The 27,160-nt window shown below is 45.7% G+C and overlaps 1 protein-coding gene across 1 annotated transcript in view; it reads right to left on the bottom strand.

The window, feature by feature from the left end:
- The window catches only part of DUSP10 (dual specificity phosphatase 10), a 39,231-nt gene extending 12,515 nt beyond the window's left edge, over positions 1-26,716 (bottom strand). The window contains exons 1-2 of the mRNA XM_032422243.1: positions 26,508-26,716; positions 23,468-24,321 (exon numbers count right to left, since the gene is read on the bottom strand). Of these exons, the coding sequence (XP_032278134.1) occupies positions 23,468-24,278 (811 nt within the window). The 5' untranslated portion in view covers positions 24,279-24,321; positions 26,508-26,716. The remainder of the gene's footprint in view (positions 1-23,467; positions 24,322-26,507) is intronic.
- Positions 26,717-27,160: the final 444 nt, after the last annotated feature.

The raw sequence follows: 27,160 nt of genomic DNA, 5'->3' as shown, positions 1-27,160 counted from the left end.
AAAAAAAAAAAAGAATGCCCTCACAAAACTGTCTTTCTATAACAGACTATAGGTCACTCTTTTTCTTATCCTTGATATTACTTAATCTAACCAAGTGATATTTAGTTATGTTTCAAAGAAAATTCCTGAAAAGTTTATACTAGAATTTTCTCAAATTTTGAGTTAATAATAAAGTCCTTTCATTGGATTTTCTGCTGGACAGAAATCATAATTTAGACCTCTGACGCTTACCCCAAATAAACATTGCTTGTCTAGTCATCGTAACTCAAGTAACTTACTTATTTGTGTATCCTTCAGATTACAACCCATCGCTCCCACCACAATGTGGTAGATTAATAAAATCCAGCATTCTGGAAATAAGCTAATACCTGACCATAATGTATACTGAGAACTAAAATCAACTCATGCTCTTTCCCAGTCTTTGTACAATTTGCAATGAGCTCTCAGCTTCATTTTTGTCTCTATATATTTCTACAGCTATTTTCAATCATTAACTTTTTGGGTGCCCTTCTTTCTTATGTTTTAAAATACACTGCTTCCTTCTTTGATTGATAAAAATCTTTGCAGTGTCCTCAATGGAAAGAATTTTTTTTATAAATCCCTGCCTAAATAGTTACCTCAAAAAAGTAAACCGAATCAGAAAGATCCAACAACTGAGGAACCGTGATTTTAAAAAGTGGAAAACGAAGCTCTGGTCACACACCTTCCAATAAACGCTGATCCTGGCATGTTTCTGTCCAAATTGCAAAGATTCTCCCTCTGTCCCCACCACCCCACACACCTCCCAGCTCAGAAGTTGCCTCCCCGGACATCCAAGAGCCCTCATTGCAGAATAGGTCAGCACAGCCCGCCCCCCCCCCCGCCCCCCCCGCCCCCAGCCATTACCTCTCAGCCTGCTGCTGGAGCTCCACTGAACTAAAAAAGCACTTTGTCCCACGAAGGGAGGTGCACTTCTAATGCCCCCCCTCCTGTCACCCCAACATTAAGGCTTTCACGGGTAACCAGGCTTTAGGATACCCCAAGTTTAATTTGGGCGTGTTGGAAGAACACAGCTGGATGGTTGGCGAGGATTCTTCACAAGGATGTAAATACAGCCTGTTTCTTTAAATCTGTGACCTCATGTATTTACATTAGAACAGAAAGCAGGGCCAGAAGCAACAGCTGATGACAGTCATGTAATTTTCCACAAAGACAACAATCAAACAGCTACGTGTTATTTTAACGAGCAGATGACTTTTCTGTGAGTAGGATTCGAACTGTAAGATTTCAGAGTTCCCACAGCCCCAGGGGCCCCCTCAGGTTTTTGCAGGAGTCAATGGGACTTGAAGGGAGAGCACCCTTTGGCCCCTCTTCTCCACAGCCAGCTCCCCTTTGCTCCCTCTCCCTGCCTCCCCCTGCCTCCCTCAGAAACCCTACAGGAGAATAAGGGAAGGAAACAAGAAAGAGTGGGGAGATTCTACCTGAAACAGGTGTGATGCTTGGCCTACCAATGAATCTGCAGATTATTTTTGAAACCTATTTTTAAAGAATCCAGGGTAGGGGTGGGAAAAGAGGTCAGGCCCCTTCTCCAGCCTGCCCCCTACATAGTGAGGTCCCGTTAATGCAGAGAACCCCATCTTGACACCCACTCTCCCCATTCTGTCAGGAAGGTTTCCAGAAAAACCACCTGGAAGGCAGCGGTGAGCATCATTGACTCCTGGGAGTCAGCCCCTCTGCCTGAGAGGCTGGGACAAGCCTCCCCCTCGCCCCTGAGCCTGGCTGGGCTGGGCAGAGCCAGAGCCGCTGTCCCTGCTGGGGCCGGTTGCCCCCTTCAGCCTCCCTCTCCATCCGAAGCCCTGCCTGTGGAATCTCATTTTCGCAGGGAATCCACCTGCCTCTGGAATGAGCTTCCCTCCCACTACCAAAAATGCCAGTAAAAGCAAGAGAATGTAATTATTTTCTTTTCACGACGGGGCTTTGGGATTCAATCGTGTGAATGACTTCCCATGAAGAAGAAGGGTGCCTCTCAAAATACAGGCTGGGTGTGTAGAGGGAAAAGAACGGGGGACCGGAGGGAGTTCCAGCCCCATGTCCCTGGAAACCTGCAAGTTCAGATTTCCCTCTCGTTCCTCTAACCCTCAATGTCTAAACCATCCCAAAGTCTCTGCGCAGACCCACCAGCTCCCAGGGAGAAAGGCACACCAGAAACACTCAGCTCAAGCCTCTGGGTTCTCTTAACAGACACACCAGAGGTATCAGTGTATGTTTCCCCTTTATAATCGCTTTTATCTAAGAACAAGCCCACCCAAGCTTCTTGGGATTTGAGTGACATGCTGAAGATGCCCCTTCCCTCTCTCCCTCCCCACAGGTCAGGGTCCAGTGGGAGGAGATGGATGATAAACATATAAACACACAGAGAAAAAGGTAATGATTAATTATGATAAGGGCCATGAGGTGTCCTCCAGTTCCTGGGTGCTGCGAGAGAGAACTAATTAGATGGGGTTCAGGGAGAGCCTCCCTGGGGATGAGAAGGGACTGGCTGGTTTGGGAAAGGGGCAGAGAGCAGAGGGAACCACACTGTTGGCAAGGGCAGGACACCCGCCCCACGTTTGAAGCCTAATGAGCAGGCAGGGAGAGGGAGTGACCAGCAGAGGTCAAAGAACCCTGCAGAGGGCCTCTTAGGGACATGAAGCAGTGGGGATTTTATTCTAAGTTCAGCGGGAAGCTCTTGAATGTTCAGAAGTCCATAATAGGGGATTACTATGTGTTTGAAAAGAGAAAAGGGGCTCAAGAGAGAAAGGGGAAAAAAATTAATTTACCAGATGGTGTGATTTACCTCTACTCCAAAACCTGGGCAAAAATCACTCCGTTTCTTTCCCAAAATACATCTTTTGTACCTGCCACAGACTGAACTATGTCCCCCACCCCACGCCCCCAAATTCACATGTTGAAGCCTGACACCCCCCCCCCCACTCCAAAATGTGGTGGTATTTGGAGATGGGGGCCTTTGAGAGATCATCAGGTTGAGATGAGGTCATGGGGGTGGAGGGAGTCCTCATGACGAGATTAGTGCCCTTCTAAGAAGAGACAGAGAGCTTGGCAACTGTCCACCATCGAGGACACAGTGAGAAGGTGAGTGTGTGCAAACCAGGAAGAGGACTCTCACCAGAACCTGACCATCCTGGCCCCCAGATCTCAGACTTCCAGCCTCCAGAACTGGGAGAAAATAAACTTCTGTTGTTTAAGTGACCCAGTCCATGGTATTTTGCAGACTAAAACAGCACCACTTTTCATCACCAATATAGCTTACGTGTTAAAAATACAAATTATAATTCCTACTTTCAAAGAACCACACCTAAGCCTATGGATTGCCTGAGAACCTGGCCCCTGGGAGCCAAACCAAGTCGGTACCATATCTTAAAATCAAGCCAGAGACATTCCAAGGTCAGGATGAGGATGCTGCCTATAGGGCCAGCATGGCCATTACAAGCAAGTCCATGGAAACTTCCAGAACCTTAGTTCCTTGAGCCAGCTGCAAGCGGAGAAGCCCACTCCTTTCCCAAAGACACCTACATCATTCGTTATACACTCTTCTGGGTCAGCATTGACCCATGCCCTCCCCACAGCACCTCTCTGGGCTGAAGAACATTTTTGTTGGACAATTTCTGTGTATCTGGGAGGCTACTCTCTACCACTTTAGGGCTCCACCTTCTCTGTTCGCTAAAAAGCTCAATCCCTGTTAATCCATCAAGGCGGATTAAGGGAGGGGAAAAAAATCCATGAGATCATACTGGAAAGCTGCAGAGGGAAGAATGTTAAACAGGAGGAGAGTGCTATAAAACACAAAGCCATATTTTTCCCAAGAGCTCAACCAGATACTCTCCATTATTGTTTAATTCTCTGAAAAGAGGGAAAACATTCTTTGCTTTTCAGTGCAGAAGTTTAAATAATGAAGCATTGCTAAACAAACAAACCGAGGAAAGCCCAGTGAAGCTATTCATTAAACAACCCCACTGAACGAAAAGGAGCACGGCTGCTAACAGTCCGGCTCCCCCGAGGACCGACATTTGTCTTAGACCCCAAATTAAACACATCACAACTTCACAGCAAAAGTATGTTTTCCAATGGGATTTAAGTAGAGTCCAATTAAATAAATCTCTAGAAATATCAAGAGCAAGCCTCAAGGGAGAGCATATTTCTACTGTGAAACATTCTCATTGGAAATTACATTCACAAAAGGTCATCTAGAAACATCCATGGCAAGAGGAGGGGAGGAAAGGCAGGAAGCAAGGCAAAGTGACACACACAAAGCCTGGGTGGTTTCATGACCATCGTGGATGGCAGCGCCAGGCCAACAATCCTGGGTGCAGCTCAGCTTGCTTTGAATGAAAGCCCCGTGTCCAAACAAACAGCTTTTATGATGATGTGTTTTAATAGGCTCTGGAGGTCAAAGGCTGTAGCTTAGGGAATTCAGGAAGTGGTAGGGGAAAAGATCAAGTGTCAACATCGAAATTTGAATTGTTTTACAGAACCCATGTTTTCAGTTCACGAAAAGCATAGCAACAAGTTCCTCAAGTCACCGAGCTGAATTCTATATTTGGCAAGAATAACGAAGCAAGCCTGAGCATTTAACGATCAACAGCCAGAAAGAGCAGGCGTGAGCTCCACTTGCAACGGACTCCACCCAGCCCGCCCGTGCCCCACAGTCAGGCCGCGGAGTGAAGGCTGAGCTTGGAAGGGTGGGCCGGAAGCCAGGGGAGGCCTCGGAGCACAGAGAGAGACATGAGGTCACACCAGGTCAAAAGCTAGCAGGTCCCCACATTGTGGACCACCTTCTGAAATCAAGGGGAAAATCACCAAGAGACCAGTGCATCTCTGAGGAGGGGGGCTGGGATGATATACCATGGACATGGACTTGAGGCTAAGTGGAAGGCCAGCCAAGTCATGGTCAGTTCAACCTGGGACACGTGTGGTGAAGAGCTGGCCTGAGATGCACCCTACATTCGGCACCATCACACAGCCCAGCCACGTCCCCTTGAAGGCCATGCCGATGCTCCACATTGCTCAGGGTGACAGAAGTCTCAATGGACCAGCACTCAAAACACAGTCCTTCTTTCCACACTCAAGGGATCCCGGGACATCTGCTGCCACTTCTATGAAATCGGGAGTTTGGAGAATCTGCACCTCGAATGTTAGCACTCAGTAAGTTCAACACAGCTTCAATAAACCAGCTATGGATGGACGGTGGCGAGAACGAGAGAGAAGCTGTCTCACGGTGGCGAGGCCTGGGTGCTCTGCCTCCCACCTCAGGGGCCCCAGCACTTGCTTCTCTCTCTTCCTGGAACCGTCTTCCCCTCGTTCCTCACATAGGTGGTTCAGACCTCGGATCAGATGTGGTCTCCTCACGAGGGTCTTCCCGATGCCCAATTTACAGCGAACCTCTCTGGTCGCTCTTTTGTTTTATATCATCAAGTCTCAAAGTTCTATTGTCTTCAGGGCACTTACCACAACCTGAAATTACTTGTTATTTCTTCCCTTGTGTATTGTGATTATTCAAATGGCGAGCCTCACGACCCACCCCCACCCAAGAATGTCGATATGCTGTTTGTCTTTGCGGAAATGGAGCCTAACAGTTCACTGTGCTGGGGCCTGAGCGGGCTCCACGACTTTCTAGCTGTGGGATCTTGGCCAGGCTGCTTATCCCTCTTGTTCCCTAGTTTCCTCATTTGTAAAATGGGATGAATAATAATGCCAACAAGCAACAATAGAGTTTTGCAAGAATTGAATGAGCTAATGCTGGTAGTTATTAACGGAAATTATAAAGGTATTTACTGTCTGGCACCCGGAGCAATACCCAATTTGTATAGGTGCTCATGAAATATTTCTAGATTATGTGACCTTTGGAATGAGATGGGGAAAGGCCAGTTAGTTGACAAGCACCTATTACGTGTGGTTCAGCATAATGTTATGGATTTGAGAGAACAAAAAAATTTAATTATATATATGTATATATATTCTCTGAAAATAAATCTGAGACAAAGAAGGAAGGATGAAGGAACATTAGAGGAAACTTAACAAAAGGACTGGCAGAAATCTTTTAAGAACCTACTGAGGGGGCACCTAGGTGGCTCAGTCAGTGAAGCATCTGCCTTCTGCTCAGGTCATGATCTTAGGTCCTGGGATCGAGCCCCACGTCAGGCTCCCTGCTCAGCGGGGATTCTGCTTCTTCCTCTCCCTCTGCCCTTCCCCCTGCGCATGCTCTCTCTCTCTCTCTAATAAATAAAAAAATCTTTAAAAATTTTTTAAATAGATTTTTTTAATTTAAAAAAGAAAAAGAACCTACTGAAGAGCAACCTGACACGCCACCATCCAGCTGTGACTCGTGGAAGGCAGGTTCAGGGCCCGACAGGTGAGGTCAGCATGAAGACACAGAGATCCCGGCACTCTCTGGCTGGGAAGGAGGGCCAGCAAGGCTCCCAGAGAAGTGGCAGCCTACGGGAGGACGAGGCCTTGCATGTGATAAGTAGCTATGACTTGGGAGGGCTGGAGCCAGAGACAATATACACCTGGTGCCTTCCGACGCTTTATCCCCTCCCCAGACCTCCCCCCTTGGACATTCTAGATGAGTGATGAGAAGGGGAGATGGATGGAAAGCAGCCATAAGGGAGAAACAAAGGCTCAGGAGGGACGCCAGCCCTGAGGGATATCAGGGACAGTGTGAGGAGCCCCCAGTTCAGTTCCACACACATTTACTAAGCACTGAATACGGGCTGGGGGCTCAGGACTGAGCGTACAAATCTCAACAGGCTCTGTTCAGCCTTCTCTGAGCTCACCGGCCCTCCCACCTGGGCATGGCGAGCAGGAACAGATAGATGATTCAGAAAGAGCATCTTCACCATCCCAGGGGCTGTTTCTTTTACCTCTGGTTGAAAGGACACAACGCTGGATCTAAAAATCAAGAATTCTGGGTTCCTCTTACCCCTCTCATTAACCATGCCCCTTTGGGCAAGTTACTTAATCTTAAGATCACTTTAAAGCGTGATCATATCATCAGAGCTTTTTCTTCAAATACAGGAGCTTCCCTTCCCTAAAAAAAGGGCTGTCACAACCCTTGCTCTCTCACGGGAGTAACATTATGGGTGTTCTTGAAAGGCAGACAAGGGGCCTCAGGACCTCTGGTCCTCCGGAAGGGGAAAGGCTCAGGGGCCAGGAGTGGGAATGGAATGCCTAGCTTTCTGTACCTCTTTAGTTGTTTCTGATGATCCAACTTCCCTCTTAGAAACTAGGACTAACTGACACTCCTCAATCACTGAGAGTGGCAGGGAGAGCTGCCCAAGGGGCAACTGTTCTCTACCTTGAAAATGACCAGCTCTGAAGAGCAAGCCTGGCATAGGGACAGGATGAAGAGTACCCAGGGCTGGCCCAAGTTAGAGAGAAATCAAGTCATCTTGGGCACTTCAAAAGACCTCTTTTATACCTCTAGAACCCTTTTTGTTTTACTCCTAGCTTTCACTGGTAAAGGAATCTTCTCTCACAATCACTACAGAGTTTAGCTTTGTCTTTTCTTAGAAATGTGCCTTTGAGGGCCACCCCAAGATGCCCTTGCAGGACTCCACTTTCTAGGAGCTGGTGACCTAAGAGGCCTTGAAGGACCAAGGGCCAGGCCTGAGTAGGAACAAAAGGGTAATGGTTAGTAGGACCACAGGCAAGAGACCATGTCTATTTTCAGCAGGGAAGGAGAAACCAAACAAAAATAAATAAAGCACACAGGATCGTGGCTTAAAAATCCAAACGAAAGCCTCCAAAGAAAAGACAGTTGATTTGAACACAGTGTGTATGAGATGTAATGGAACCACAAAAGTATGATTCTAGAGGCTCCTGGGTGGCTCAGTCGGTTAAGGGTCTGCCTTTGGCTCAGGTCATGATCCTGGAGTCCTGGGATCGAGTCCCGTGTTGGGCTCCCTGCTCAGCAGGGAGTCTGCTTCTCCCTCTACCCCTCACCCTGCTCATGCTCTCTCTCTCTCTTGATCTCAAATAAATAAATAAAATCTTTTTTAAAAAAAAGTATGGTTCTAGACAATGAAAACTATTAAAAAAATAACCTACAAAAATACTCCTTACTCATAGCATCACCCTATATCAGTTTCCAATAAAGAACTCTATCCCAAATCAATATTTAAGAATCTCTGGTATCAAGGAGGTGCTGGTATGTCATATATGTATGTCACCACCATCATGTGGTGCTGTCTGGGGAACAAAGACACAGAGGCGACCCTAAGAGTTGCAGGCTAGAGGATACTGACTGTGGTAGTTTCAGAGACTTCCCCATCTCCAGGCTGAACCTAGTGGTCAAAAGCTTTGACTAGTGGTTAATGACTCAAAGGCTGAGTCATTTTACATGTCTAGAATGGAACTAGCCACTGTCACCCATGATATGGGGTCAGGGAAACAAGCAAGTGAAGCTACAGTCCTTCACTTTCCCAATGACTGTGCCCCTAAAATATATATTCAGATGAAAGGGGTGTCCTCTTGTAAGGCTGCAGTACAGTCCTGACCCTAACAACACAGAGTCAGCACAGACTCCACAAGTTAAGGCCACAGTCCCCAACAAAACGGTCCTCACTTCAGATGCCAGCCCCAAGTTCAGGAGTCCCAGGCCATCCACACTTCTGACCAGTGGGCTAAAAGTCTGGGATTCCCACACCCCTCAGGTTGGATAATTCACTACAATGACTTATAAAACTCAGGAAAATGCTGTACTTACTTTTACAGTTTTCTTATAAAGGATACAAATCAGAACCAGCCAAATGAGGAGACACAGCGAGCAAGGTCTGGGAGGGTCGTAACACGGAGCTTCCATGCCCCAAGGACCCCATCACCCTCCCAACACATCAACATGTTCATTAATCAGGAAGCTGAGCTGAGCTCTTGTGTTCAGAGTTTTTACTGGGGTTTCATCACATTGGCATGATTGATTGAACCATTTGGTCATGTGACTGAACTCAATTTCCAGCCCTTCTTTCTTACCAGGAGGGGGTCTGGCTAATAACAAAGCTCCCATCCTCTAATCACATTGTTTGTCTTCCTGATGGCCCACCCTTATTCTGAATCATCTCAGTAGCATAAGCTATCTCATTAGCATAAGCCATCTTATTAGCATAAGCTCAGGGGTGATTAGAGGTTATGACCCAGGAACCAAGGACAAAAGCCAGACAAATTCTCTATCATATAGTTCAGCGGTGGGGAAGAGTGTGGGCTCCAGATTCAGATGGCTCTGAGTTTGGCTTTCTGCTATGTGACTCTGGGCAATTTACCGAACCTCTCTCAGCTTCAGTGTCCTCATCTAAAAAGTAGCTCTGGATAATAATACTGTTATTACTATATAGAGATCAGCACCATTCAACAGAAATATAATGCTAGCTACTGTGTAACAAAATATTTTCCTAGTAGCTGCATTTATAAAAGTAAAACGCAACTGATAAAATTAACATTAATAATATATTTTACTTACCTCAATGTGCCCCAAATAGTATCATTTCAACATGCAATCAATGTTAAAACATTTTTTTAGAGAGACAGAGAGAGAGAGGTAGGGGTGGGGCAGAGGGAGAGGGAGAGAGAGAACCTTAAGCAGGCTCCACATGCCCAGCATGGACCCCAACACAGGGCTCGATCTCACAATCCTGAGATCATTCATGACCCTGAGCCAAAATCAAGAGTCAGACACTTAATCAGCTGAGCCACCCAGGTGCCCCAATATTAAAACAATTATTAACAAAATATTTTACATTCTTCTTTTACACAAAGTCTTTGAAATCTGTTGTAGTGTCAGAGACTTCCCCACCTCCAGGCTGAACCTAGTGGTCTTTTTTACACATGTGACACGTCTCCATTCGGACTAGCCCCACTTCAAAGGCTCAGGAACCACATGTGACTCCTGGCTACCATATTGGATAGCGCAGATAGAGATCATAGCTGTTGTTATTTCCAGTAAATGAGTAACAGCTCAGTGCCATACCATCCCCATTTAAAAATGTGAACTGAAATATGGATGTGCACAGGCTCACACACAGGTAGAGACAAATGGCAAATGACCAAAACCCAAGATGCTAGAAGCCACACTATGTCGGTTAGCTCCACAGAACACGAAATAGCCCCTCTCTTCTCAGGAAAAGAACCACTTCAACTTGGAGTAGAGAGGCTCTTGCATAGATAATCCATAGCGTACTTTTTTATTCCTGTGCTCCCGCATCTCCCCGACACACATTTCAAATGGGCAAAATCAAGTGAGTGTGGGCAGTAGCTTTCAATGGGAAAAGATTCCCCAAAGCGCTGTGCAGCCAGATGAGGATGTGCAAGGAGCTTTGAATGGCTGGGGGGGGGGGGGGGGAGAGGGTGGGAAAAAAAAAACATACAGAGGCGTTTAGGCTCCTTGAGTCACTGAACTGAGGAGCTCCTCCTCACCATGGGCCACCTCCCAGAGTCACTGCCCTGCCACCAGCTAAGTATACCAAACCAGTCACCCCACCCTTCACTCCCTGGAAAAAGTTCTGCACTGTAAATCCAGAAGAATGTCACTAGTAGGGGACGGATTTCAAGGCAATTATTTAAGCAGCTTTGTAGCATCTGATTCTCAGGTCCCAAAACATCCTCAAGGGCTTTTGTTTTGTTTTGTTTTTGTTTTTGTTTTAAACAATGCAGATATTAATATGAAAGCTCTGTCCCTTTTAATGGCGGCACCCCACATTCAGCTGTGGGTCCCAACTTTTGTAAGGGAGAGCTGCCCAACACCCCACGTTCATCCAATTCATTCAAATCTCACTGGAGTTGGGGTGGGGGGGTACCAGCCACCCTCAAGGTAGGAATAAAGAGATCCACCTAATAAGGGCAGACGAATGCATTTTTACATAATATGCAAGATTAATTAAAATAAATGCAATCCAATTCACATACCTTATCAAGGAAGACAAGCTAATTATCTGTCACAGAATTAGCTCCTATTTAAAGGGCATTTTACCTCAATTTGGCAAAAAGAACTAATGGGAATTTCTCTCCATTCTGATGTGTTCTTTTGACTGCATTTGCTTAAACACTCGGACGACTTCAACACTGCCCTATAAACCCCAGGGTCTGAGAAGGGGGGAAGAGGGAGGAGCGCAGAAACACATATTACTCAGCATCTCACAAAGTCTAACTCTTTGTGCTGTTATTGTAATGATGTCCCTTTTAGAGTGTCTTATCAGCAGCATGAAACTGGGGGTGACTCATATTTATGAAACGAGGTGGTGTTGGCCCTGCCAGATCGTCCACTTCCACAACAGCTTCTGTTTCTTAAAGTGCTGACTGGCGCCTCCACACTGCCTCGCTCTGTCCACCGAAGCAGAAGCCCAAGATTTACAACACACGGCTTATTCGGGATGCGTGTGCAGACCTACGATCGAGGACAAAAACTTCCCTAAAAATCGGTAACTTTGCTGGGTAGTTGGTTCTCATATTCTGGAGAGAAAAGCAGGAATGCACAATATAAAGCCAAGGTAACTGGCCCTAGCCTCCGTTCTTCAAGGTTGGGGGGTGGCGGAGGTGAAGAAGATTCCAGACAAGGGAGTCCCTCAAGAGGTTTCTCTTATAAGACCAAAAAACTTGGAAATAATCTTAATGTCGATAGGCAGATTAGTTAAGTAAAATGTGAGGAATCCATAAAATAAGACATGTTATAACATTAAAAGAAAATCTGCTGGTGATGAGGGAAGCAAAACTACATGCAATATAAAGTGAAAATGAATTTCAGTTTCCATATGAGAAACTCTGCAAAATATGCACATATATGGGTAAAGAATGAAGAGAATATGTAAAAATGAAACTAGGCCAGGCAGGGGGATGAGTATATCATCTGTTTTCTCCTTTCTAAAATTTTCTTGATATTCCAACAATGGGTATATAATTGAGTCTTTGCTGAGTCTTACTTTTTGAGATTTCCTTACAGAGAAATAGTCTATAATTTTCCAGTATGGCACTGATTCAGAAAAAAGCACGATGTACTTATCTATCCACCCCATTGGGTTTTTCCAAACCTTTAAACCAAAATCTACCAAGCATTAAGGAGTTGTTTCTATTTATATTGTACCAGGGGCAATGTTGATTCATTTTTCTGAATTACATCACTCATATAACCCCTGGACATAAATAGACAATGATGAATTATTCTTGTAGCTATTTCATATTATAATTATGGGACATTTTTAATAAACGCTAGTCGTTATGTGTCTGGCAGTGTCCAAAGCACTTGTACACGTGTTATCTAATTTAATCCTCAATTAATTCCACCAGGAAAGTATCCTTACCCTCCCCATTTTATGGATAAGAAAACCAAGGCACACCAAATTTAATGCGCGCAAGTTCATGCTTCTACTAAGCGGCAAAGTCAGAATTCAAACTCAGCAGTCTGGCTCTGGAATCTGTGTGGTTAACCTCCCTATTATACTTGGTGTGCTAGGAGAGATTTAAATTCTGAAGAAGAGTGACGACAAACACAAATCAGCAGACCGATTCATTGAGAAATCACGTACTAAGCTCACTACAAAGGGAAAGGGAATGAAAACATGGAGTAATCTGGCCAAACACGCGGACCCCCAAGATTCTCTTAATAACAACTCAGATACAAACCAAAGGATTACACTTCCACTGGGGTTAAAACAAATTACCGAACCGAAAGTGAGGAAACATGGATCCTATGCTAGTTCTGCTACCAGCTACTTAGATGCTCTTGGGTAAGTCATCAGTGTTCACATCTGTAAAATGGGACAGGTGGAACAAATGCTCAATAATTCTGCCTGAATGAATGCTGCTTCTGGCCCAGGTTCCCGGGGGTCTGTTCTGCCAGCCTTCAAGGGTATCAGCTAGGCTTTTTCTAGGGTTCATCCCTGCCATACTCCCTGATGATCTGAGCTGTACTTGTAGGCTTAGGCTGTAGAAGGGAAGAAGACAGATAAGAAAGGAGAAGGAAGCAGAAGAGAAAAATAATAAAAAGCAAATAGTTCAATAAGATCTCTGTTCACTCATCCCAGAGAATTAACTTTCTCAAAGGATAATGATAACCCTACTAGAAATTCCTTCCTCATACAATTTGGGGGTGGGGAGGGCGGAATCTACAGTTAATGTTATTATCCACACTAATAGAATGGATAATGAATATAAAGCAATCAAATACCTTTGAGTATTAGAGTCTTGGGGATGTCATCATATATCATCTCATACCATACATCATATCACATATTCCATCATACATTCTTCTTATTCACTATATCTAACTTTGTACCTATCTTTCTTCTGGCTCATCTAATTCCCCCTCTAGAAAGTGAATATATTAATATGAACAGAAGGAACATCACCCCCATATCCATAGGCTACTAGAAGAATGCATCTGAAGGTTCTCTACATTGAAAATGCACCCAGCAGAAGCATAACAGTGCTGGACCCAAGCTCTAACAGCTGAATGAGCTTGGACAAGGACCTGGACCTCTCTGAGTCCCAGTCACTCCCATATAAGCTAGAGTGTTATCATGAGATATAAAGCTTTGAGCACTGAGTCTGGTATATAATAAACATTTCATAAATGTTAGAGATAATTATTGCAGTTTTCAAAGTTTCTTTATTCAATCTGTTACTCCTTAAAAGCCTCTGCCATCACCAAAGTTTGAAGTTGCCAAAAGCTGAGATATAATTCAGAGCAAGGTCACAGGGAAGACAGCTCTTCTCTGAGAACACAGAGTGGGCCAATTTTCTTAGCGGTGCCATTAAATTGAGGGTATACAAGAAAACAGAGGGGAGGGGGAGTAATATAACTTAGGGCACCTCAGAGATAAAGCACAGTTAAAGCAACCATAAGGAATGAGATCTATAGCTCACTCATCAATAAGCATGCAGCCAGCTTGGAAGGAACCTAGGCCTCAACATCCTAAGAACCGGGGTTCCATTCTTGTTTACCAACTCACTAGTTAATAACATGGGAGAAAATGCTGAATCTGTTCCTCAAACTCTGCATCTGTAAAACCACGGATCTACAACATCTCTCACGAAGCTGCGCTGAGAACAAAATAAGACACAGATATGACTGCCCGATGCCCAACTTCCCAAACTATCTGGGAAATAATTTTTTAAATTTCAGGGATGATAGGTTGGCCAGACCCAGAGCAGTTATATGTGATTAAATAGTGTTCTGCTGTCAGATTAAATTATCACTTCATGAGAACCATAAAACCCTTCTTATAAAGTCTTATCATAATAATATGCTATTTTAATAAGACTAGAAATACAAGACCCAAGAAAATGCCCCCTATCCCTCCAAGGAAGCCCCCCCCACCCCACTTAGAAGTCTGTGTCTAGACTTATTATTTTAAGAAGGAAGCAGACACTACAGTAGCTAATGACAATAATGCACTGTCTTGAACATTAGAACCCAGGACTGAAGTCCAGGACCAGGAAGGTCCTGTCACTGTGCCCCCCAGGGGATCCTCCCCCCTCCCCCTGTTCTGCTCCTTCTATTCTACTGCCCCTCCCGCCACTCCCCCCTCTTGGTTTTCTTTTCACTTGCCAGTAGCAACAGCTGGTAATGCTTAGCCCAGTGGTTGTGGACCTTGGGGCCGTGCTTCAAACTATGTGGGATGATTCCTTCCATAGAATAACTGTAAAGGAAACTGGAGAGCGACGCTCTGCCAGAAAGTGCTGACTGCCCGTCACCTGCAGACACCAGCTAAGATCGGCTGAGCTCACTCATAACCCAAGAGGTTTATACGCCTCAAAGGGGGCACCAGCCGGGCACAACCCCTGGATCAGGTAGTTTTATCTATTTACCTGGTTGAGAAACTGGGCAACAGATGCCCAACGGGGGTCCCATCTGGGTGGCGAGACAAAGAAAATGAAACCCTTTGGTGGAGCCCCAAGGAAGTTTGGCCTTGTTTTGTTTTCCATGAAATTCGAGTCTTAGAAGGTGAAAATAAGATCTCGAGGCCTTCACTGAAAGTAAAACCTTAAAGGCAATACAGATAGTTTGATGAATCCACAAACCCTTTGCTTCCTGTTGGTGATCTTCCACTTTGCCAGAGGCAGGGCTAGGGGTAACAGCCTTTATCTTCCATGAAAGTACGGGCTGCATCGCTCATTTCCTGATCCAAGAGCAGAGGCTCAAGGTTCCTTTTCCTTCCAGTTACACATAAAATAGGGGTCTTGCTGGGGTAGAGGAGTGGAATGTATATATGTATGTATATATATGTGTGTATGTATATATATGTCCCCACACCTTTTAAGTAATAATAGATGAAACAGGCATAAACTAAAAAAAAAAAAAAAAAAAAAAAAAAGGATGTTACTCTATCTTCCTCTTGGCTTATGGATGAAAACATCTCAGAGTCAAAGACTTCATAATTAGAAAATACACATCAACGTCAAATAAAAGATGTATTTCTAAATGTACGGGGGGCGCCTGGGTGGCTCAGTCGGTTAAGCGTCTGCCTTCCGCTCAGGTCATGATCCCAGGTTCCTGGGATTGAGCCCCACATCGGGCTCCCTGCTCAGCGGGAGGCCCGCTTCTCCCTCTCCCACTCCCCCTTGCTTGTGTTCCCTCTCTCGTTGTGTCTCCCTCTGTCAAATAAATAAATAAAATCATTAAAAAAATAAATAAAAAAATAAAAAAATAAATGTACGGTAAAATTCAGGCTGTGATTCATACTCATCACTTTCTCTTCCCTCCAATTTTTCTGAATTAGTAAGGTTATACAATATGAGTATAGCAGAATAGATAGTATATGCAAATGTAGCCAATGGAACTTTGCCCAAGAGGGACCCACATGGTTCAGGGGAAATAACACAGGCTTTGAGACGACAGACTTGTGTTTTTATCCCGTCCCTGTCTCCTGGAATGGTTTTTAATTGTACTTGCAAACCTTTTTTTTTCTTTTTCCTGAGCAGGCGAAAACCTTGTCTTTGAAATATCATGGACAATGCTTGTTTGCTTAGCATGCCCTCTTTTCATAAATAGCATGCAGGAAAAAATAAACACCAGCCGTGTTCCTATCAGCAACATGTCCAAAGTTAGTGAGGTCCAAATTACAAAGTTCCACTCTAATGCACAGAGAGGGCCTGCCAGCCTTGAGCTTCTAAGGCAGAGAGAGAATGTATATTCCTTTTCCATTAAAAACCAACAATTTTAAAAAAAAATCATTTCTCTTTGGATCAAGTCTTTGGAAAGAAATTCTGTTGGCCCATGAAGATGTTCTTATTAGAAAAAGCCAGACTTTATCTTGCAAGGGGAAAAGAAAGGAAGGCCAAATGCCTCACAAACATGTACTTCCCAGGAGAATGACACCCCTGAAGATGAACGGCTCCCTGAACAAGGTTGTATAGGACAAGAGGATGAAAAATATAGGTACATGATCTCCAAGGTAGAAAGATCTGGAATACTGGCCTGGTCTGTATCTACTCTCATTCTAGCATTTAGATTATAAGGGTCCTGGGGGCAGAGTCCCCAGCCTGAAAACTAGGGACCAGCATGCAGAAGGCATTCAGTAGTATTTGTTGAACAAATGAATGAATCTCCTCTACCCACAGGCCGTACCTCCATGGAGACCAACATACCAAAGAGTCCCTAGAAACCTGAGATACTTGGGTACAAGGGTGCATTTTGATGCGTGTTTTCCAGCTCGTTCTTAAACCATTAAGTTCCCCAGAAGATGAGTTTAAATTGATGTTAATAATTGTCCTAAATTTCTGGGACCCAGGCAAATATCAGGACCATGAGCTGCTGGTTTCAAAAGAGCTTAGACTTAGGTCCCTATAGTTTTAGACTGAAATCTCAAAATTCAACAAAAAGGGTATCAATACTAAAAATGATTAATTAAATATATTATTTCATATTTGTATGCTATACATTAGATAACTGTTATCATTAGATAATAACACACACACACACACACACACACACACACACACACTCTATCAACCTGGCAAGACCTATTTTAGCACTAAGGACCGAGACTCTAAAATTAATCATGCATGTGACCTTGGGCAAGTTAAATCTCTCTAGGCCCATTTCAGTAACTGCATAATGAGAAAACTGGATTAGATCAATGGTTCTCAAACTTTGTTGCACGTCAGAATCACCGGGGAAGCTTTTAAAACTCTTAATGCACAGGCTGTTACCCCCAGACCAATTTAATCAGAATTTCCAGAGGTGGGGATTGATCATCGTAGGTTTTAAATCACCCCAGCGGATTCCAGTGACAACTTTGCGGGGACAACTTTGGGGATGAGGGGGCCTCTAAAGTTCCTTCCTATACTAAAAACTGGGATGCTTGAGTTCAAAGAACGTGAGAAGACCTCCCATGGGATCAGAATTTCTATCCCTAATGTGGAGTGTATCCTTGTCTACCTACTTGAAGTCAATTGCCTAGGCACTGCAAACGGACGCATTTTATGCCCACACTGCTCCCCCAGGCTGGGGCAGGGAGCCTGAGTGCTGCCAACACTGAGTCTAAGGAAGCAGCGTTGCCTTGGCTTCCAGTCAAAGGCTCACTCCTGGCTTCTGAGGGTGCGTGCCACAGGCTCTGCAGAGTTTCTCTGCTCCCGTGATTTTGTCAAACCTCCCTGCCCTTACCCTCCTTTTTCTAATCTAAAATCATTATCTACTGCTGCCAGGAAAGGAGTTTCTTGAACTTGTCCTTGACAAGCCAGATGGTTAACTTAACTGATTTGAATTGGCAAAGACAAGTGGTTGATATTAACATGCTCCCATAGTACTATGCTTAGAACAACTTGCCATCCTCCCCGCTGATCAATGTCCAACCTAAGAGGATCTGAAAGGGCACAGGGGTAGGGGAACAGGGCCCAGTGGCTGCTTTATTGAGAGCTGTCTATGTACCAGGCGCCTGATTTCCGTTGTCTCAGTCCATCCTGTGATGTTTGAATTATCCCACTTTTATAGTGGAGAAACAAGTAGGGCTCTGGGAGGTGACCTGAGCTCCCCAAGGACACCTACAGTTGGTCAATAGAAAAGCCTAGATTTGAATTCAAGTGTAAGTGGGCTAAACTCCACTTTGCTGAGCACACAGTGAATGAGGAACAGATAAAACAAGGACAGGGATGGGGGAGAGAGCTCACTTACTTCTTTCCACTTACATTTTAATTAGGAAGCAGGATAGTATATCCAAAAGCTCAGAGTACAGGCCACTGTGAACCAGTTCAGAGAAAAGGATCGGGTCTCACTTACAGAAATGAGCAGCCCTTCCCACGGTTCCCTCCTTTTTCCTTCACACACCATCTCATCACAACTCAAAGCTTCGAGAACTTTTGAAAATGAAGCACACTCCCCCCTCCTTCTACCTGCCCTTTTATAGTCAGACTACAATCCTTATTCCAAAAATAAATCAGCCTGATGAGAGGCCAGAAAAAGCGAAGCTTAATAGTTTTCTACTTTCATTATTGAGTTATGGGACACTAGTTGGACAGACTTACCATCACATTTTTACAAATTCCCCTACAAATAAATAATTCTAGGATATGCCCAAATAACTCTGGCCTCTTGACCCAACATGTTTTTATAATTACTTGGCACTCCAACCGTATGCTACTTAAATTAGGGAACAGTCACCAAGTTATTTTTAGGCCATGGCAACACACACACACACACACACACACACACACACACACACACACACTGCTACACCTAGCTTGTTACTTATACTCCTTAGGAAGAGGAGCCCAGATTGCCTTTTTACTGGTGCCATCATTTCTGCTCAACCAGTGGTAATAATAATATGAAGCTACATTTAGTGAGCGCTCACCACATATGAAAACTGGTCGAGGCACTTTGTGCCCGTGACATCATTCGATTCCTAGACTAACACTGTGACATAGCTGTTGTTACATCCTCTTTTATAAATGAGGAAATTAAGGAAGTAAGGGATGAAGCAATTTGCCCAGGGGCACATGGCTAGTATGAGGGGACCAAGACTAGAATCAGACAGACTGGATCCAAAATCCTGCATGAATTTCCCCACCATTTGCTACAAGGCGAATGTTCGGCATGTTTGGATGTTAAGCAGAGGCTCAGAATAACAACACTAAGTTTGTGATTATAGGAGGTATGTCTTTATTTCACATATCTTTAAAAAAGTTCCTCATAACATCCTGCAAGACCAGAGGAAAGCTGTTGTTCCCCCACGACAAACAAAGCAGAAATAGACTATTTTCGCGGGGTCTCCGATTACTGAGCATAGCCTTTCCCTTTGTCATCAAACTCAATACTGCCTGTAAGTGTTACTTCAGAATCCTTTGTGATTATGGAAGAATGTGCACTCTGTGTGGTTTACTCCTCAGGAATTAGGATGGAAGGTTTTATAGTCTAAAAATCGAACTCCCGGGCGCCTGGGTGGCTCAGTCGTTAGGCGTCTGCCTTCGGCTCAGGTCATGATCCCAGGGTCCTGGGATCGAGTCCCACATCGGGCTCCCTGCTCGGCGGGAGGCCTGCTTCTCCCTCTCCCACTCCCCCTGCTTGTGTTCCTGCTCTCGCTACCTCTCTCTCTGTCAAATAAATAAATAAAATCTTTAAAAAAAAAAAATAAAATAAAAATAAAAATAAAAATCGAACTCCCTGTGTTATCATATCTTCCGTATGGATCAGCCTCCTGAAGTGATTGTCTCTCCTCTCCTGCTCCCCAATGAACACTGCCCGTGCAGCAGCAGGTCCGTGGGGGGGACTGAATGGGTCAGCAGTCTTTGCTCCCCCAGTGCATGGAGCAAGTACAGGTCCGGGCCCTGACATAGCCATGTGGAAGGGGCGGGCTACAGCCCCCCGAGGAGATGCCCGGAGCCCTCCCACTCCAAGGGAGAGCTGCTTCTCCACAGACCTGAGAGCTAGCTAGTCACAGTGGAAATCGAAGTTTGAAAAACTCTCAAGAGGGGGCACACGATACTGAAGTGTTTAGGGTGAAAATGTGTCTGTACTATCCTATAAAATGTCCGCAGCCTTATTAGTTCTAAAACAATAACTTGAAAGCTGAAACATATTTGAATACATTAAAATGTTGTCTATACTATAAAATATTTCAACAACCAAAAAAGGAAGAGAAAGCCAATAGGGCAAATATAAACAACTGTTTAATCTGGGTGGTAGGTATACGGGTGCTCTTTATACTCTTTTCTACTTTTCTATATGTTTGAAAATTCTTATAATAAAAGTTTTAAAGGCATAGAGGTCTTTAAGGAGGAGGCAGGTGGCAGTAGACTATCCTTTCCAACAGAGGCAAATGATAAATTATTTTCCTGAATCCAGCTTTCCTGAAAAGAAAGGGTACCTTATAAACATCAAAACAAAGATGGTAGCTCTCATTATGGGAGGCCCAGAACTGTCGAGCCTTCTTATTCAGTTTGGTTAGAAATCATACTGAAAATCAACTTGGGGTAAAACAGACTGTAATTCTCTCAAAGACTTTGCAAATCCCTAAATATTTATGCATTTGGATCATTTTCACCAGGAAGAGTAGAAGCACTGGTCTGATGCCATTTATTCTTCGGAAGAGGAGAATAAAACATGGATTTAGACATAGGTCACAACAGGGAGGGGACTGTAAATTAGAACAGTAACTTAATCCCAGGGGCTTCTGCGCCTCTGATCAGTTTCTTCCCAACCTGACACAGCATTACTAAAATGGTAACTGAGCAGCCGCTCTACTTGACAGGCAGTACCAAAAATGGAGAACGTGGCACTGAAACAGGGGGGACATAAAACTTGGACAGGGGAGGGTAGCAACCGGTGTTTACAAACATAAACCAGAGAATCAGTTGGGCCAGCCATAAATTACCCAAGATTGTACTGAAATCTCTGAAAATAAATTAATGAGGCCTTCAAAGTTTCTACCTTAGATTCTAACTATCTTCACCACCATAGCTTCCCTGCAAAAAAAAAAAAAAAAAAAATCACTCATTCCAAAATGGTACCACTACCACTCTGCTAAAATAAAATCTTGCATCACCCAGGGAGGGGATTAGTATAATAAACCTCAGCAGAGAAGCCAGACCAGAATGGTCTGCTTGATCCACTCAAGAACTTGGGAGAAGTCGCTGGCCATGCCTTCTGAGAGATGCCCACCCCATTCTTCACCTCCATGGTGCTATGGTATTAACCTTTGGTATACCCAGATGAAGCATAGCTAGGGACGTCCTAATTATGATCGCTCTCCTTTTTTTCCCCATCTTGGTCCCCATTTTAAGCCATTCCCCCAAAAGAGACCAAAATAATAATGACGACAATAATAAATAAATTACCAACCCTTTTGCTCCTAAACTGTCTATTTTCAATCAAATTCCCAGATATTTGAAGAAAAAGCCCCCAAAGCTACAAAGAATCCAACCTCTACCACCAGCGCGTCTTCCAGGTCAACCGCCGCTGTGTCTCACCAACCTGAAAATGACGAGCCCTCACCGCAGCCGCCTGGGGTGCCCAGTGGTGAGGTCAGCAGCATGTCCGGCCCCGCCCCACTGAGGCAATCTTACTTCACTGACACTGAGGAACAAGCCCAGGCTGCCCGGACTTCTCAGCTGCATCCACAGGGGAGGAACCCCACTTTCATCGGTAGCACCCAGGAGATTCATTTCCCAGCGATTGACAGGCCACCCCCAAACACAACAATGTCCGCTGCAAATGAGAGGGTAAGATCTCCAATTCCACCTAATCACCCTCATGTTCAAGTCCAGGGTCATCTTAATTTGTATTGTTTGATGCCTGTCCTCAAATCATATAGACACAAAAGGTCTGCTTTTTCCTAACATCAACTCTACATGAGCAAAGAGGTGACCCGCCAGACCACGGGCTACCTCCCTCTTGGCTCCCCAACACAAACCATTACAAATGAGAAATTTGTGGATTGTATTTTCTCATCCGAAAAAGACAAAACAAGCCAAGATCACGGTGAGAGAACACTAGCTGGGTAAGCCTACTGGGAATCACTCAAAGTCAACCAAACAAGAACAGAAAACAATAAAATACAGAGCTACACAGAGGAAATCTGCATGTATCTGTAACCCTAAGAAAAATCATCAACCACAACAAAAATACCCAGGCCCTGCTGAAACTCTCTGGATATGACCTCCATCATGTTCTCCTTCCCACCAGAGCCTACCAACCCTAAGAAAAGTTGTGCCTTTGTGGCAGTTGAGCCTAAGGAGATCAGGAGGGGATGGGATGGGGGGGAGGGTGAGGGAGGAACTTATCAAAGTAATTCACAACTATATTTCCAAGAATGCTACTTAACAAAAGGCAGAATGCATCACTGGGAAGACAAGAAGGAGAATGGCAGAGCTGTCACACGAAGACAAAACAACTAACTTGCTCATCCCAATGGCCTGTTGCAGTTTAAATATGCAAGGTGTTCGAAGGAACACAGCAATACCTCTGGTCAACACACTTCAGGAGACTTGGTGGTGATGTGGCCCACAAACTGTGTACCTTAGCTCGAAACAAGAGAAGAAAAGAGAGAAGATGACCATCTCTCACTGCCGTCAAAGGACAGAAGACACCAAAGAGAAAGAGTGGTGTGTAGTGCCCCAAATGGGCAATATCTGAGGGCAAAGAGGAGCGAGTCAGATAGATACGAGACGAAGGCTCGCTTGCTGTGTTAAGCAACACTGTGTGGAAGGAGCTCAGAAAACAGTGGGTAATTAATTCTTCCTGCCAGGGCTCAGCAACACTAAAATCAGAGTTATTCTGTATTCAGTGTAAGGGGCCAAGTGACCTACCACCCCATCTTGGGAGGAGCCATGATGCCAGTGGTTGTCAGATGAGGCCAGAAAGAACAACGGGTTGAGGGGTATTTCATAAAAATGTCTCTGTCCCCTGGAGCTTTGGCAGAAGAATGGATGTTGTCAGTACACTTACGCTTTTGAGGGGGGGCCTTACAGTAAGGATCTCTGCCCTTCTTGAAGGTCACTTTATAAACCATATAAAAGCCAAGCTGGTCAGAGGTGAGAAAGAAGATTTCCCATAAAAAAGCACTGGAACCTGAAGGCTTACTTGTGGTTCACCATAGTTGCTGCTTCCTCCGCTCCATCCACTTTGGTTAAATCTGAGAGACAACAACTTTCCAACTGGTTATTGACTGGAATAGAGCCACCAGACCAGCTAGGACTTGAGATACCATCTGGTGGTAGACAGCCCGTCTAAAAGATGAGAGAATAGTCTCAGAGAGGTGAAATGCTCACATAGTGCGAATGAGAAGCTGCATGGAGACTAGAACCCGGGTCTTCTGGCTTCTGGTTCAGTGTGACTGGTTTTTCTCACTACAGCAAAATAGTTAAGAGCAAAGAAGGGAAGACAAGAAGAAGAAGGTCTATTTTGGTCTCGTGTAGCCAGGGTAAGGAGAATGCTGGGACTTCTAGGACAAAACCCAAAGTGAACCCAGGCTAACCGGGACCGTGCTTGGGAGGGGAACAGGGGCATTACCTTTCAACACCAGAGGTTCTTTGCCTTCTCTCTTCAGGGACTCGAGGACTATGTGAAGTGGCTGGGAGGGCATCACTCGGCTCGGCTCATTGGTATTCTCATCATAAACTATAATTTCTTTGGAAAAGATCCTCTTGAAAGAGTCCTTGCCTTCCCTACAGGAAATCAAGTCTAAGACAGTGATCTTGCCCTGCTGCAGTCTCCGCCGGCTGATCTTATCGGCACAGTTAATATGGACAGCTCCTTGGATGTGACTCTTGTTGTACTCCATGAAGGGCCTGCAGTCGATGATGACAGGGCCCTGGCTCGGCAGGTGACTCTTGCTGCATCTGGTCATCTTCTTCGCCAAGTCATTGGGGTAGATTATTCTGATGCTGGCTAGCTGCTTGGGGTTCCCTGACACAGGGCTGCCCACCCCACCTGACGGACTTAAAGGGCCTGCGTTCTCATTGTTGTTGACCATCTGGTTGGCAGGGCAGGCGGGAGAGGTTCCGATGGCGGTGGTGGTGGCGCCGGCGGCAATGGCTTGGGTTTGGGCCTGATTGTCCTTGTCGTAGGTTGCCACAGTGCAGCAACTAGTGCTGCTGCATCCACAATTCAGGGAGCGGGCAGAGCCGCTGGATGAGGGCATATACGTCAGATTCGCAGCCTTGAGGGATACGACGGTGGTGGCAATGACAGGAGGGTGGCTGTTACTGCCTGGGGCAGCAGAGCCAAGGTAGCTAGAGTCTAAACAAAGGTTGAGATCCTGAGGTCGGACGGGCCTAGACAGTGCCACTACTACCCTGTCGTCTAAAGGAGATGGAGGCATGAGGAGGCTGAAAACTGGCAATTGAAGAAGAACTCAAGACAGTCTGTAAAGAAGGGGAGGGGGAAAGAAAGAATAAAGTCACGTGACACAAAAGGCAGTCTGATCCAAACCCTAGGAAAGGCCTTTGCATCCCTCTGAGTGAAGCTGTCCTAAGGGCCCTTTATCATGCCACTCTCAAAGCCCGAAACTCATTTTTATAGATTCGAAGAGGATGTCGACCTGACGGCACCCACCTATTTGGTGACTAAGTCTAAGGTTCCATGTATGGTCTACACAAATGTTGATGAACAACCTCTCATTGACCTACATGGAAGTTCAGCCTCGGAGAAAGTACAAGCACAAAGAATCAGAAAAGCTGAAGACAGAAAGGAAGGCTCTTCAGAGGCATCTATTCTAGGCCTCATCTCCTGGGCAGAAGCACAGTGCAACCATCTGAGAAAGACCCACTTGTCCACCCTTGCATTCTTTCCATTTAATTCCTTCACCCACTGCAAAGGCAACAGAATGACCATGAGCGCTGGCATGGCTCACCGAAATATACAGCAGCTAAATATACATCAGGGGCGGATGGCAACTTTCTGCAAATCAGAATGGAAGTATCCCCCTAAGTGAATCTCTTTAACTAGGAGCTATTCTTGCTTTGCATTCCTTTGAAAAGCACAACATAGTCATATTAAAACCTCCCATGTTTCCTTCTTATAAATTAATCTGCATTTTCCCTTTTGTTACAAACGAAATGTCCTGAAACAAAGCCTCAGGCCAAGGAGCCAGATCCGGTAACCCCCAACCCTGGCAGATCCATCACCCTTTGCTCCTTTGCTGCCCACCTCATCTCCCCCCTTCTCCCCTACCCCCCACACTCCTGCCTTTAAGGAAAGGACCACTTCAACTCTGCTCCCTCCTTCAGTTCCCTGTTGGCACAGACTGTGCATCCGAGAGCTTCTCTCAATGGGAGGCAGCCCCTGTGTATAATATTTCAATCCCCCACAGATAGACCCCCGCCCCTTGAAGAGGATGAATTCCATAGAAAGGACTTCCCAATTAGCCGGTCCCTGTTAAAGGGGGCAGCGAAGTGTTGCCCAGTGGGTCCATCTCCTGTCTCCTGAGGGGACGCGTGCAAAGGAACAGTTCCTTCCTTCCCATAGGCACAGGGGCACTCTACAACCCGACCCTGCTGGCTCCTCTTCTATTAGACATGCTCAGAGAAACCAAACCCCATGCAAGAGTCACTCACCTAAACGAACTTTAAGAGATGTCTGGGAAAATGTCATCTATCATCAGTCTACACAGGACCGTCACCATTCTCCGACACAGAGCCAAAGTGTCAAAGGCAGAATCCACACACGCGCACACACACAGAGACACGCACCGGACACGTCCACAGATCCCCACGGACTCAGGTTTCTCTTACCCACCTTTGGATGGGAGAGAAGGATTCAACCCCTTCCCTCCCTCCCACCCCTTCCCTCCCTCTCACCCCTTCCCTCCCTCCCTTGCGTAGTATTTTTTTGAAGAGCAAGTACTATTCCAGAAGCTATAACTGTTTCCCAGCTGGACCAAGGGGTGAAAGTCTTTGCTATTGTGTTACCAGGTAGGGTATGTCCCAGGATCAACAGCCCATTTCCTTTGCGAGGGACGCATAAGCGTGTTCGCGGAGACACAGGCTGGGACCCCCACCTCCACACGGAGTGCGCGGCTCACACATACACACATACAGACACACACACACACACACACACACACGCCCGGAGTGTATAAAGAGATCTGCATCCCTGCAGCAGAGGGTCGGACGTATATATTGCCCGTGAAAGCATCCAGACTGGCCCAGAAAACCTCCCAGAGAAACACTAAGCTATCCCCGCTCCCTTGCTAGTCGTCCTTCCACCTCTAGGCAGGGGCTGGAAAGAAATTAAGTCGTTAGAGAATGCTACTTCCCCACTCCTGGGCGCTTATCCCCCTTCGCAACATAGCACACTAACAAGCCCCTGGCATTTAAAACTGCCGCAAAGCATCCCAACAAACCTCATTTTCTTCTTCTCCCCAAATCCAAGTAGACTGCAGAGAGAGTAAACGCACAGGGCAGCGTGAGCCAACAGCCGGAACCCTTTAACCTCACCTGCTGTGGCTCCCCGTGAGCATCGCATCACACACACACACACACACACACTCACACTCACACCGCCTTACACTCCCACGCTCTCAGGAGTAGCCGCGGTGACTTCCACTTACTTCATAAATAAGTGTAGCCCTCGACCATCTGGCGCTCCGCTTCAGCTAAGGATTCGCCCATTCAGCCCCCATTCACTTGGCTTCATTGATCTCCAGCAGCAACATAGTTACTTTCTCTTTTGCTACACTGTAAATGTAAGGTTCTGAGGGGGCGGACCGGCTGCCGACCGACGGCACGTTGGGCCAATAGGAATCAGGAGAAAGCTGACCGCTACCTCACAGAGGCCCGCGGCCAATGGACAGCCGGGGGGGAGGAGCCGGGGGCGTGGCCTCGTCTCTTTAAGGAGGGTTTATCCGACGCCGCTCCGGGTCCTCAGCGTTATAACACGGGCGGTGATGTCATTGGCAACCAATCAAAAACTTAAAAGGGCCAGCCGGGGCCCGCGCGGAGCAGCTGCTCTCTATTTACATGTAAACCGAACCGGCTGGATGCAGTTAACCCTTTCCGGGGCTGAAGTGTCAATGGGCCGGACTCGCAGCTCGGGCTTAAAATTGGCTCTGTCCCTTTGCCCGGATCCCCTTGCGGCCCCTAGCCCGGGGGCAGATCGCGCTTTCTTTTCCCTCCTTACTCAGGACGGAAGATCAAAAGTGTCGGAGTAACTTTCTAAAGGCAAGAAACTACAATCGCCGTCCCCCGGTGGGGAAACCGGGTT

The sequence above is a fragment of the Phoca vitulina genome, unplaced genomic scaffold (genome assembly GCF_004348235.1).
Source record: "Phoca vitulina isolate PV1807 unplaced genomic scaffold, GSC_HSeal_1.0 scaffold26, whole genome shotgun sequence".
Lineage (NCBI taxonomy): Eukaryota > Metazoa > Chordata > Mammalia > Carnivora > Phocidae > Phoca > Phoca vitulina.
The sequence above is the reverse complement of the archived record's forward strand: the minus strand, read 5'-3'. Positions and strand labels throughout refer to the sequence as shown.